Below are 12,812 nucleotides of genomic sequence, written 5' to 3'. Positions count from 1 at the left end.
GTTAGAAAAATGGCTTATCTTAAACTGGGCAGCCAGATACCATCTACAGAGTGCAGAACAAGAGAGAGAAGCTGGTCTTCTTCCTCCTCCTCCTCCTCCTCCTCCTCCTCCTCCTCCAAATCCCAATTTTAAACAGATGCTTACCAAGCCTAAGAGAGAACTCATAGAACCGCTTCAGCTTTGCCACTAGAGGACAGACGGCATTCCACGCTTTTTCTTGCAGTTCCAAGTCACTGGGGTTTTGGATTGCCTGCAAGGGGGAAAAAACAAGCAGTGAACCACTTCATCTCACCCTTTCCAGGTGCTGGGGCTTCTTCCCTTTGCAGAAGGATCTCCCAGGCCTGGTCTTCACACTGTTTCCCTGACCCACAGGCTGATCTTGCAGCCTGCTTGTTTCCTTCTGGGTTGTGAGCACACAGGGTCTCAACAAGCTCTCTCACTTCAACCCAGTCTCCAGTTTCCTCAGAAACTCTCCAGCCTACGCCTTCCTTCCTTCCCTCCCTCCCACCCACCTGTTTGGGCATCCTTCCCCTGTCTGCTCACAAGTCACTCCCAGTGCCCATGCTCACAGCTGCCTGCAGCCCTGTCCACCATAACACTGGTCAGCAGTGTCACATGTCCCCTGGTGCATGCCATTTCATCACATGGGGGGTCCCCAGTGGTCAGTGCATGTATCAGCTTGGGTGCTTGAGTGCAAGCAAGCAAGTGGGCAGGGGGTGCCAGTGGGCCCTGCCAGAACCCCCAGTCCCCAGCACTGCTCTACCTCAGGGTATGTGGAAGCTGGCCCTACGTACCTCTCTAATCTCTTGTCCAGCTCCCGTGTAGGACTGCAATTCTGCCAGAATGGTCTGGGCCTCTTCCAGGACGGCATTCACCTGGTTCCACACAGCCGTCTCGGCTTCTGTGGGCTGCGCATCTACATCCAAACCCACCCAGAAAGACAGCATTCAGAAGGCGCCTTGCCCAGCAGGGGGTTCAGCCTAGTGCCTATGCAGGGTGGACATGGGAAGTGGGTAGGGCTTGCTGTGGGGAAAGGGTTAACAGGAGAGGGGAAGTGCCAACAACATCCTTCTGTGGACTCAGGGCTGCCCCAACAGCACAAACAAACCCAGCATTCTCAGGGGTGTCAGTGGAGTTGCCACATGTGAGCTCAGAACTCTGCCAGGGATCCTGGGACACGCTATTTACAGAGGGGACAGGTTCTTAAAATGTCCCTGAAGGGCCTGGGCACTCTAGGTAGGAGCTGGGGGCTGCAAGAGAGAGGACGCGCCAAGCTTCTCTCTAGCGAGTCCACAGGCCTTCTTTGTGGCTCTTGGTTGCACGGGAGGAAAGTTAGAAAATAAAGATGCAGGACAAAGAAAATCAGAAGTATGGAAACCAAACAGAGACCAAGTCAATGGCAACGCTGGCAAGGAGTGGCCCACCCCGCCACTCTATCCGAGGCTTCAGTCTCTCTCAAGGGTCCCTTCTCTCATGCCACTCGCCCTCTGCCTAGATTCCTGTTGTCATGGTCCTGGTCTCCCGTGATTAAGGATCTGCACATCCTTCCACTTGCAGGCAGTTGAGTGACAGGAGCAGGGTCAGTGGTGTACTCTTCAGGGGCCCAGGCCCACAGGGGCTTTGTCCCCAGGTTGGAGTCTGCTCATGAGAAGGAGCCACAGGGTGCCACTGAAATCCTCCTGCACCACCAGGTTGCTCAGGAGGCTGTCAAAGCCTCTTTTAGAAGAGAGCTGTCTCTCATACAACACACCTGGGACTCACATCAGGGCCACCATCCAGGCCAAATTGCAGTGTCAGGACTGCTGGTTATAGAAACTGGGGGACCTTCTAGAACAGGGGTGTGCAACCTGCGGCTCTCCAGATGTTCACAGACTACAATTCCCATCAGCCCCTGTAGTCCATGAGCACCTGGAGAGCCACAGGTTGCAGGCCCATGTTCTAGAAGCAGAGCTGCAGCTGGATTTCCCAACTCCCCCTCCCTCCCTCCCAAGCTACTGGTCTCTGGAACCCTAAGAAACATCACCAGCCCTCCCTTCCCCTCCCCTTCGGGTAGTGATAGTGAACTTTTTGAGAATGAGTGCCCAAATTGCAACCCAAAACTCACTTATTTATTGCAAAGTGCCAACATGGCAATTTAACCTGAACACTGAGGTTTTAGTTTAGAAAAAATGGTTGGCTCCAAGGTGTTCGTTACTCGGAAGTAAGCTTGGTGGTAGTCGGTGGCTTTCCTTTGAAGCAACCGCGCAACTCTTCCAACGGGTGAATCACGACCCTAGGAGGGTTTACTCAGAAGCAAGCCCCATTGCCAGCAACCGAGCTTACTCCCTGGTAAAGGATCACGCTTTAGTTCTTCGCATGAAAATCAGTGGGGTTTAACAGCGCTTAACAGGGTTACCTACACTGCTTCCCCAAAACTAGGTCTTAGATTTAATGCTAATAATCGAGCCCAGCGGCCCAGGCCAGCCTAGATGTGTGTGTGGGGGGAACTCTGTTTGCACGTGCCCACAGAGAGGGCTCTGAGTGCCACTTCTGGCACCCGTGACATAGGTTCGCCACCACTACATTAGGGTTGCTAACTCCAGGTTGGGAAATTCCTGGAGATTTGGGGTGGGGGAGGGAACGAGCCTTGGGAAAGCTGAGAAGAGATGGACCTCAGCAGGGTATAATGCCATGGAGTCCACTCTCCAAAATAGCCTTTTTCTCCTGTGGAACTAATTTCAGTATTCTGGAGGCCAGCTGTAATTCCAGGAGATCTCCAGGTTTTGCCTGGAGATTGGCAAGCATGCCCAGCATCCTCTTCTTGTCAGAAGGTTTGTCTAGGCAACAGCTCCCCCTGCATTGGTCTTGGTCTTCTTCTCCCTCCATGCTCTGTATCATAATCTCATCTGCCCAGTTTTCCTGCACCTCTTGCCCTCTCCCCTCCCCTCCGCTTGGCAAAGTGACATGAGATGGCATAAATCAACTTTTAAGAATGAATAAATCAATGAAACAAATCATGGCTCAAAATAAAAGGCAAAAAAAATTTCCCTTCTCACGTTCAAAGTCAAGGAAAAAACTAGGGCCTTGGTCAAGCTCGTTATAAGTCAACACTTTAAGAAGGTTCCCCATGTGACACCTGCAAGAGAAGAGACAAGAGGGAGAAAAGCATGATGGGTAGTGGAGGCAAGGAGGGGGAGGGGTCTGTGGACAACGTGGTTGTGGAAAGCACTCCCCACTGCAGTGGCAGAAAGAATCCTTTGGCTACAAATCTTGGCCTCCAAGCAAGGCTGTTCCATGTCCACACCAAGGGTCACCTTGTAGGCAAGTGCGCAGATAATGTAGCAGTTCCCCCTTGACAGTGACTTGGAGACCAGAAGCCAAGACTCCATTTTTGAGTAAATACTGGTCCTTCCCGCCTCTTCCTGCCCCTGAGTGGAGATGCACATTGACTGATGGGGAGAGAGATTAATGGTAAGGAACGGAGAGGGAAGAGAATCGCTGTTCTCCAACAAGGTTTCAGGGCGCATGGGACACGCATGTTCAGCAGGGGCCAGAGGCTGATGAGTTGGAAATTGCCCTGTCTAGGACCCATTTAAACAGGATGGAAAAGCATTTAAACGTACACCAGAATTTTGAAGGCACTGCTGCATTTACAATTGTGGCCACAGTAGGAGTCGTGCCACCACACTGGAACCAGGGCCCCTCTCCTGGCCATTGTCACCTTTAAATTGGACTTGCTTCTTTGGGAAGGGAGTGACAGAAGAAGCTTTGCTGGATGGAGAGACTAGCTGTGTTGGCCTGTGGCAGAAGAGCAAGATTCAAGTCCAGTAGCACCTGAAAGACCAATCAGCTTTCCAAGAAACGAGCTGTTAAGAGTCAAAACTCCCTTCGTCCGGTACCTTGGTGTTTAAGGTGCTACTGGGCTTGAATCGTGTCTTGCAGAATAGCTGACCTTGAATGACTCACTACTGGCCCAAGAGAGGTCCTCTTTATTCTCTTATTTACTTTGGGACAGAGTGGTGATCAGACCTGACAGTCCCACCTTCAAATCCCCTCTCAGCCATGCTGAGGTATGTTTTAGACATATCATTCTCTGGCACCCTAATCTAAAGGATAACTCCAAAGAACTTGATACCTTTATTTCTTCTGTTTACTTCATTGATACCTCTGCTTTTTCCTATTGGGGACCCAAAGAAGCTTACATCATTCTCCTCCCTACCATTTTATCCTTTCAGCAACAGCCCGAGTAGAGATCAATTAGGCTGAGAGTGTGTAACTGGCCCAAGGGTCACAAGCAAGCTTCCATGCAGAGTGAGGATTTGAACCCGGGTTACCCAGATCCTAGTCCAACACTCTCACCACTAGATCACACTGGCTGCCAGACTGTGTGAATCATTGCCAGCCCTAATCCTAAGAAGGCCAGCTGCATCTCAGAAGTAGGATGCTGACCCAACATAAATCGATCACAAAGGATGTCTCCCTCCCAGCCCCCATGTTTGTGGAGAAGAGCGACTCCAGCTACCAGCGGCACAGAAATTTCCCCCACCCCATGCCTGGGACTTACTTTCGAAATCCAAGAAGAAATGAGGGCAGTTTTCTAAATCTTTACCCAATACCTTTATCAGATTGCCCATGACCAGCAGACCTGAGCAAGAGAAACAGAACAGAATGGAAAAGAACAGCCAAGGAGTTGAGAAAACAACAACAGCAACCCCCACCTCCCTCCCCACTAGCCCTCCAGGGAGGGTTGCCAATCCCATGGTTGGAGGGTTGAGCCTGATGAGCATCTGGGGAGGGCAGGGTTTGTGAAGAAGGAGGAGGAGGAGGAGGAGGAAGAAGAAGAGGAAGAGGAGGAGAAGGAGGAGGAGAAGAAGAAGGAGGAGGAGGAGGAGGAGGAGGAGGAGGAGGAGGAGGAGGAGGAGAAGAAGAAGAAGAAGAACCCTAACTGTGACTAACCCAAGGTCACCCAGCTGGCATGTGTTGGAGTGCACAAGTTAATCTGGTTCACCAGATAAGCCTCCACAGCTCAAGTGGCAGAATTGGAGTGCACAAGTTAATCTGGTTCACCAGATAAACCTCCACAGCTCAAGTGGCAGAGCGGGGAATCAAACCTGGCTTTCCAGATTAGAGTGCACCTGCTCTTAACCATTACACCACGCTGGCTCTCAAAGAAGGACCTTGGAGGAGAAAAAGGCTACCCTCCCCTAACTGACCTCTATAATCTATAGGTCAGTTGTAATTTTGGGAGAGCTCCTGGCCTCACCTGGAGATTGGCAACCCTATAGAGCAGCTTCTCCTGGCTTGGTGCAAAACTGTCTTCCCACCCCACCCCATGGGCAAGAGCCAACCAATGCCCCCTCCCCCTCTTCTTTCTGCTTTCCTCTCTGCCAGCTTTGGCACAAGGGCAAGCTGAGTTAGTAACCAGCATGCCACATGGGCCTACCAAATTCTGTGACCCATGTTGCCTCGTGGAGCTAAGCCTGATTTAGTGGAATTGACCTAAGCAAGCCTAGTTTTCTGTGTGTGTCCATCTGAATGTGGGGGTGGGGGGAAGGACTGCGGGAAGCTCAGCAAAGGAGCTTTAAGTGCCCCCCACCCATATTCTTCACTGCACTGGTCTCATTAAAACCTTACAACCACTTCTATGTTCTCTTGTTTACAGCGGGCTGTGCCACAGGGCAGGCTCCCTCTGAGCATCTTCAGTGGTTTTCCAGAGCATCCCAGCTCCACTGGATTCCCTCTTCCTGTCAGTCCAAATGCCCAGCATTCACATCTGGGAGGGGCCTCCTTTTCCCTCCCACTTGATGAAAAAGCTCCTGTAAGGCCCAATAATATGCTCTCATCTTGAGTTGAATATAATAAAGATAAGAACATAAGAACAAGCCAGCTGGATCAGACCAGAATCCATCTAGTCCAGCTCTCTGCTACTCGCAGTGGCCCGCCAGGTGCCTTTGGGAGCTCACATGCAGGATGTGAAAGCAATGGCCTTCTGCAGCTGTTGCTCCCGATCACCTGGTCTGTTAAGGCATTTGCAATCTCAGATCAAAGAGGATCAAGATTGGTAGCCATAAATCGACTTCTCCTCCATAAATCTGTCCAAGCCCCTTTTAAAGCTATCCAGGTTAGTGGCCATCACCACCTCCTGTGGCAGCATATTCCAAACACCAATCACCCGTTGCGTGAAGAAGTGTTTCCTTTTATCAGTCCTAATTCTTCCCCCCAGCATTTTCAATGAATGCCCCCTGGTTTTAGTATTGTGAGAAAGAGAGAAAAATTTCTCTGTCAACATTTTCTACCCCATGCATAATTTTATAGACTTCAATCATATCCCCGCTCAGCCGTCTCCTCTCCAAACTAAAGAGTCCCAAACGCTGCAGCCTCTCCTCATAGGGAAGGTGCTCCAGTCCCTCAATCATCCTTGTTGCCCTTCTCTGCACTTTTTCTATCTCCTCAATATCCTTTTTGAGATGCGGCGACCAGAACTGGACACAGTACTCCAAGTGCGGTCGCACCACTGCTTTATATAAGGGCATGACAATCTTTGCAGTTTTATTATCAATTCCTTTCCTAATGATCCCCAGATAACTCCAGAACAAACTGTTCAGTATTGTCTCCAGACCAGCTTTCTGCAGTTGTGTCTTGGTGCTCAACAGAAAGCTGAGGCAGAAAATCAGTCCCGGGAAAGTGAGGACAACATGGAAGAGTCTGTTCTGTAATCATCTTTATTGTTTACAGCTTCAGATGACAGCATATTATTGGGCCTTACAGAAATTTCCCCACAAAGTCATACCTTATTCGGAGGTAGACAGCCCACGGCCCATTTAAACAGGCCGTTGTTAGGCCTTGATAACCTGTGACTCATTTTAGAGCACGGTCCCTTTAAAGTTTGTGTTCAGCTGTGCTTGGAGCCTCACAGCCATACCTTTGCTTTATTTTTGGCAGCTACCAAGTGTTGTATAAGATTCTTCGATTTGTTACAGCATTGCAATGCTTGAAGGAGAAGAGTACATTGCTATTTGCTTTGTTATATATTCATATTGAAGAACCGAGAGGCTGCATTTGTGAATTTAAATACTTTATTGGCTTTTGTATGAGGTACTTCAAGTTTTCTGGTGCACAAACCTTATTTCTATCACCTGGAGGGATATTCGGTGGTGGAGTGGCAGGTGCCCGCCCACCTCTGGCAGCGTAGCAAAAGCCCTGCCCTCAAAGTAGCAGATGTGGCCAACTTTACCTTAATTCCTGATGCTTTGGCAGCCTCTACAGGAAGAAGGGAGGATCTGTAGGGTTCATAAAACCCCTCATCAACTGAGAGAAACCTGCAGTAGAGAGGGAGAGAGAGAATTGAATTAATATGCCTCATCAGTTTAGGTCGTTCTCATGAGCTAAGCAGTTCCCCTTCAAAGTGCTGATTGAGGCGACTCAGATAGTTCAGTGTCCTTGGTAGATACCCTGAGCACAGAGATCACCAAACCCAGCTCCAGAGAGAGGGAGGTGATGGTTTCATCAAGGTCACCGGGTACTCTTTCAGGCAAACAGGAGACCTGGCCAAGGAATCTGGAATGGATACTTGGCCCCATCCAATTCCTTTGTCATCTTTTGCATTGCCAGGCCACCTGCTTTGAGACAGATATTATTTAGTACAAAGGTTAGGAATGCTCTCCATTACCTGAGCCCTTCCTGCAGTGGATTGCAGGTTAAATGCTCTCTGAGCAAGTTTGCCAACTTCCAGGTGTGGTCTGGAGATGCCCCAGAATTACAACTGACCTACAGACTACAGAAATCAGTTCCCTAGAGAACATAGAGGCTTCAGAGGGTGGACTCTATGGCCCTTTAGACATGCAGTGCTTACCATGCAGCTATCAGCTTCACTTTTTTTGTTTAAACAGGATTCTCCAGAGGCATATGGTGGGAAAATGGTGCCTGGTGGGAAAATGACGCCCAGAGACAGCTGTTCTCTGGGCATCCCCCCCCCTCCCCGCTTATAAAAGCAAAGGAGCCAAGGACGGAGCCTTTCAGTTCCTTCTGCTCTCCCCAAAGGGGATGGCAGAAGGGACTGCCGGCTCAGAGCTGGGAACTGGGGAATGGGGCAGAATGAGGCTGGGGGGGCAGTATCCTCGGGCTTCCTTGGCCCCACCCATGTTGATGACAACATGTGCAGGGCTGAGGGCGCCCTAAATGACGAGGCAGCAGGACTTCCTGCTGCCTTGGCATCTTCCTGGTCACGTGGGGGGGGGGGATTTTGCGTGACCAGATTAGTGGCACCCGGGGATAGAGGGTACCCCTCCTGTCCCTAGGCAGATAAGTCACTGGGATTCTCCTGCTGTGAAGTGTACCCAGCTGAACTGATCTGCCATTTTACCCACCCATTCTCTCTGTGCAACCTCCAGCAGGGGAGGTTGCTTTCTGTTGTTGTGTGTGTGCGCACGCACGCTCTTTCTGTTGGGTCTAGCGATGCACGCTCTTTCTGTTGAGACTAGCATTATTTTGCCAGACCATGTAAATTGCATGTATATATCACCAGTCTATTGCTCCAGCGATAGACCAGTAGCGGTTAAACAAACAAACTAACTAACTAATAAATAAAAGCTTTCCCGATTGTTTTGAATTGCTGCCCTGAAGAGTGGGAGGAACTGCTGTTGGGTGGGTGGAGAAAAGTGGAGAGGAGCAATGAAATTCAGTGCAAGCCAAATATACGTTGTTCCCCTTTGCTTTCCATGCAGGGAAAAAGTCAAGCTTTCAGAGATTTCTGAAACTGTGGAGATTCTCTGATCTGAGGCACGGGGAGTTCAGGAGTGGGGAAAATGTGTGTGTAACCGAGAATCCAACCCAAAGAGAATGTACACTCACTGCAAAGGAGACCACAAGTGCATAAATGCCCTATGGCATCACACTCCTGCTAAGCTCTCACCCCTTTCCCAAACCCAGACCTCCTCAGGCTCTACCCCCATATCTCCTGGTATTTTTCAAGCTGGAAGTGGAAGGGTTATCTCTGGACACAATTCACTTATGCACAAATCATGGTCAAATGCAAAGCTGTGGTACAAAGAGTTCTGGTTTGGTCCTGATGGACAAATAATGGCCATTTCGGCAAGCCAGCAGGACCTGAGTTGGGAAGGCTGTGTTTCCAGAGCATTTAAGAGTCCAGCCATCCCCAGAGAGAGCCAGGGCCAGAAGAAAAGCCAAAATCTTGCCCATAGTGCTCTGGGAAGGAAAGTCTACTGGGTTCCAGCATGCTCTTGGACTCCACCAGGTACAGATTTGAGATTCTCCCCTGGCATTGTCAGCCTGAAAATATCTGGCTGTAGCCATCACTTATCTTATTAACATGAATGGTCAGAATGCTAGATGGAGACAGGGAATACTCAGGTTCAAATCCCCCTCTACATCATGAACCTCACAAATGGACTTTGGGTCCATCACTCTCTCAGCTTTACCTGCCTCACTGGTGAACAAAATCAGGATAATTAGCAGCTTAGTGATAGGATGATATAAAGATGTGATTGAGAACAAGAGTTAGGTGGGTAACTCACTTGCCAATCTCCCCACATTGGCCCCTGTTAGTTAGTTCCTTCCCCTTTTTTTTACCCTCAAGTTACAATTGACTCAGGGTGACCCCATAGGATTTTCAAAGCTAGAGACATTAGGAAGTGGTTTGCCACTGTCTCCCATCTTTATTAGACCAGTTTCCCTGGAGGAAATGGCAGCTTTGGAGGATGGCCACTATTGGCATCATGTGCTTTCTGAGCTCTCCCCTCCTCAAATTCAGCCCCTTTCCAGAGTCTGCCCCCAAGTCTTCAGGAATTTCCCAAGCTGGAGTTGGTAACCCGGTTTGATACTCACAGATATTCTGAGGCTGGCAGTGAAAAGAGAATACTTCATACATTCTCGAAGGCATGGATATCTTTCCAGAAAGCCAGACTCTATGGAGCGGGTATGGAAGATAACACCTCAAAATTCCATTAGCTTGACTCTTATCAAATGACTTTTTGGAACAGAAAATATTTTACACACAGAGACGTTTTCCTGCCCAAGCCTCCCTGGAATGGGCAGGAGCAACATCATTGCAAGGGGCCTGGGACTGTGCTCTTTGTTCAGACCCATGAAGCTACCTGATGCAGAGCCAGACCATTGGGTTATCCAGTTCTACACTGGCTGCAGCTCTCCAGGATCTCAGGTGGAGGCCCTTCTCATCATCAGCTACCTGAACCCTTTAGCTGGACATGCCAGTGATTGAACCTGGGCCCTTCCGTGTACAGACCAGATGTTTTAACACCGAGCTCCTCTAAATGAAGCTGCCTTCTACTGAGGCCTTTGGTCTATCAAGGTCAACTCTCACTGGGAGTAGGTGTGAGAGTTCTTATGCATCCCCTGCAGTGACAGTTCCAGGTTTTCAGGGCCTCCAGACAGACAGTTCCCAGAGCCTCCTTGCCTCTTCTGACAACTACCAGGCACTCATGCCTGAAGTTCCTCCCACTCACCTGGATACCCCCACCAGCTTGTGTGTCCTTCATGAACCAGCTTAATTGTCCTCCCTCTGCCCTTCCTCATAGCTGCCTGCAGCTCTTTCCCCCGATGACACCAGGCAGTGCATGCATCAGAAAGCACTGGAAGCAGAGAGTTAGCACGTAAGTGTGCAAGGGGCATCAGCAGCACTGGGCCCTGCTGGAAACCCTGTGCCTCAGCACCTATAGTTGCCAACCCCCAGGTAGAGCCTGGGGTCCTCCTGGAATCAGAACTCATCTTCAGGTTCTGAGCATTTTTCAACAAAGACTGTCTTAACTATTTCCATGGGACAATATCAATGGATTGCTCCCCTTAGCTGAGCCAGCTTTGGGCTGCTGGAAAAAAAACCAATTGGGAGGAAGTACATTTTTGCCCTTTCATTTATCAGAGCTGGATAGATTCACCAGGAAATGAGCTAACAAAGCAGAGCTGTCTTTACAAGAGATAGTTTATTTGCCCTTGTGTACATTTGTAAGGCAAAGCAGGTGACACCTTATTTTAGACATTAATTGAATGTTTTAGTTTTAAAAGTGGTGTATGTACAATATGCAGAAGTGTAGAAGTTACTTGTCTATTATTTGCTGCTCCCTCCCCAAAACACCTCCCCTGCCATCTCCAGCCACTGACTGCACTGCTGTGATGTCATGAAAAGCACTGCTGTGATGTCAGGGAATGGCATTCTTCTCTATTGGTAAGGTTGTCAGCTCCAAGTTAGCAACTACCTAGAGATTTGAGGGTGGAGCCTGAGGAGAGTTGGGTTTATGGAGGGGAATCCACCTTCTAAAGTAGCCATTTTCTTCAGGTGACCTAATCTCTGTCGCTTGGGAGTTGTAATAGCAGGAGATCTCCAGCCGCCACCTGGAGGCTGGCAACCCTAACTACTCAGCTGTAAGCCATAGAATTATTGAACAGCACAACTCCTGGGAAATAAACAAAAGACCAATTTCATCAGGTGCAAAAGGTTGTCTAGGACCCAAGAACGAGAAAAACAATGTGCTGTTAGCAATTAAGTACAGTCAAAGGAGCTTAAGGGCAGATGGAAAGGCAATGGGAAGAAGGCTCAATTCTTTACCCTTCTACATTTACAGTCCAAATCACAGTACATTATTTTGTTGAGTTTATTCAAACCCTTTTATTGCTCCATGCCTGGTTAAAACCATGGCTGTACTAAACTGCCCATCAAAACTGTTTGCTAAGGACTCAAGCTGCAGGTTTTCATTTCTGTACTTCTGCTCATGCTTTCTTTGGAAGCAAATACCAAAAGCTGTGATTTGTGCTGAATGGTACAGGCAAGGTATCTGCCATTAACTCAGCACAGTCTGTGCGATTTGGCCTTCCTTGGGCTCAGATTCCTCATCTTTCTATTGCAGTCCTCCATCCTCTGCTCGATCGACTGAGAAGCACCAACAATGCTGGAGTGGTGTTAAGACGAACACTGAACTTCCTTCTTCAACTGATTTTCCCCCAGAATAAACCTGATTTTTTTTCCCTTGAGACTTAAATTACTTTTTGCAAATCAAATGAAATTGAGATGCTGCAGCTGTCCGGAAAAAAAGGCCATATTTAAACATGCTAGTGAGCAGAGAGGGTTTCCCCCCATTCCTCTGCCCAGAACAATGTATTTCCTAACAAATACACTGTCCTTCTGGCCTTGAATGTTTAAACTGCTTGAGAATTGCTCAACTGGTCTATATTGAAAGTTACTTCTTGGTAGCATCGCGTTCTTCACAGGTGATAAAAAGCCCTGTAGTTTGGGGGCTGCAGTCAAGCTTGAAACAAAACATGGAAGACTGGTGACCTTTCCAACAATACCATGTAAACAAAAAATATTCTCGGTTTCCTTTGATTATCTTTGTTTTGAGAGGAGGGGGAACAGCACCTGGATGCCTACAGTGTGATCCCATGTCCCATAAACATATATTTGGCAAAGATGCACTTTGTCTCAAGACACTCTGATTCTTGGAATTTTCGAAGCATGGCCATCAGCATTTCATTGTATTGGGCCTGTGGAGCTGAAACTTAAAATGTCATCAGCATAGCAGGAAACATCTTCCAGGTCATCTAGCATCTGTGGCATGCTGAAGAAATGCCAAAGAGTAATTTCGTAAATGAAAATCTCCATAAAATTTGTTAATAGGGACAATTCCTCAGCTAGGAAAATCTTCAGGGTTGTTTTTTTTAGTTACCCACAGCTAATTGTGCCAAAGGGCTGCTGCATCTTTCTGAAATGCAAATTGGTCCAGCTGTGTTCAGTCAACACAAACTCTGATTGTGCCATCGAGTGTTGGCATGGTTATAGTCCATACCCACATCATATCACAGTATCA

The 12,812-nt window shown here is 48.5% G+C and overlaps 1 protein-coding gene across 3 annotated transcripts in view; it reads right to left on the bottom strand.

Annotated features, from left to right (window-relative positions):
• The window catches only part of LOC125435159 (CYFIP-related Rac1 interactor A-like), a 31,475-nt gene that overhangs the window by 9,620 nt on the left and 9,043 nt on the right, over positions 1–12,812 (bottom strand). For 2 of the 3 annotated variants that reach the window (XM_048501241.1, XM_048501239.1), the window contains exons 2-5: positions 7,214–7,298; positions 4,544–4,624; positions 795–916; positions 145–250 (exon numbers count right to left, since the gene is read on the bottom strand). In XM_048501241.1, coding sequence (XP_048357198.1) covers positions 145–250; positions 795–916; positions 4,544–4,613 — 298 coding nt within the window. In that variant the 5' untranslated portion in view covers positions 4,614–4,624; positions 7,214–7,298. Of the gene's footprint in view, positions 1–144; positions 251–794; positions 917–3,035; positions 3,116–4,543; positions 4,625–7,213; positions 7,299–12,812 lie in introns of all 3 variants that reach the window. The other variant, XM_048501238.1, reaches the window with a different exon arrangement.

The sequence above is a fragment of the Sphaerodactylus townsendi genome, linkage group LG06 (genome assembly GCF_021028975.2).
Source record: "Sphaerodactylus townsendi isolate TG3544 linkage group LG06, MPM_Stown_v2.3, whole genome shotgun sequence".
NCBI lineage: Eukaryota > Metazoa > Chordata > Lepidosauria > Squamata > Sphaerodactylidae > Sphaerodactylus > Sphaerodactylus townsendi.
The sequence above is the reverse complement of the archived record's forward strand: the minus strand, read 5'-3'. Positions and strand labels throughout refer to the sequence as shown.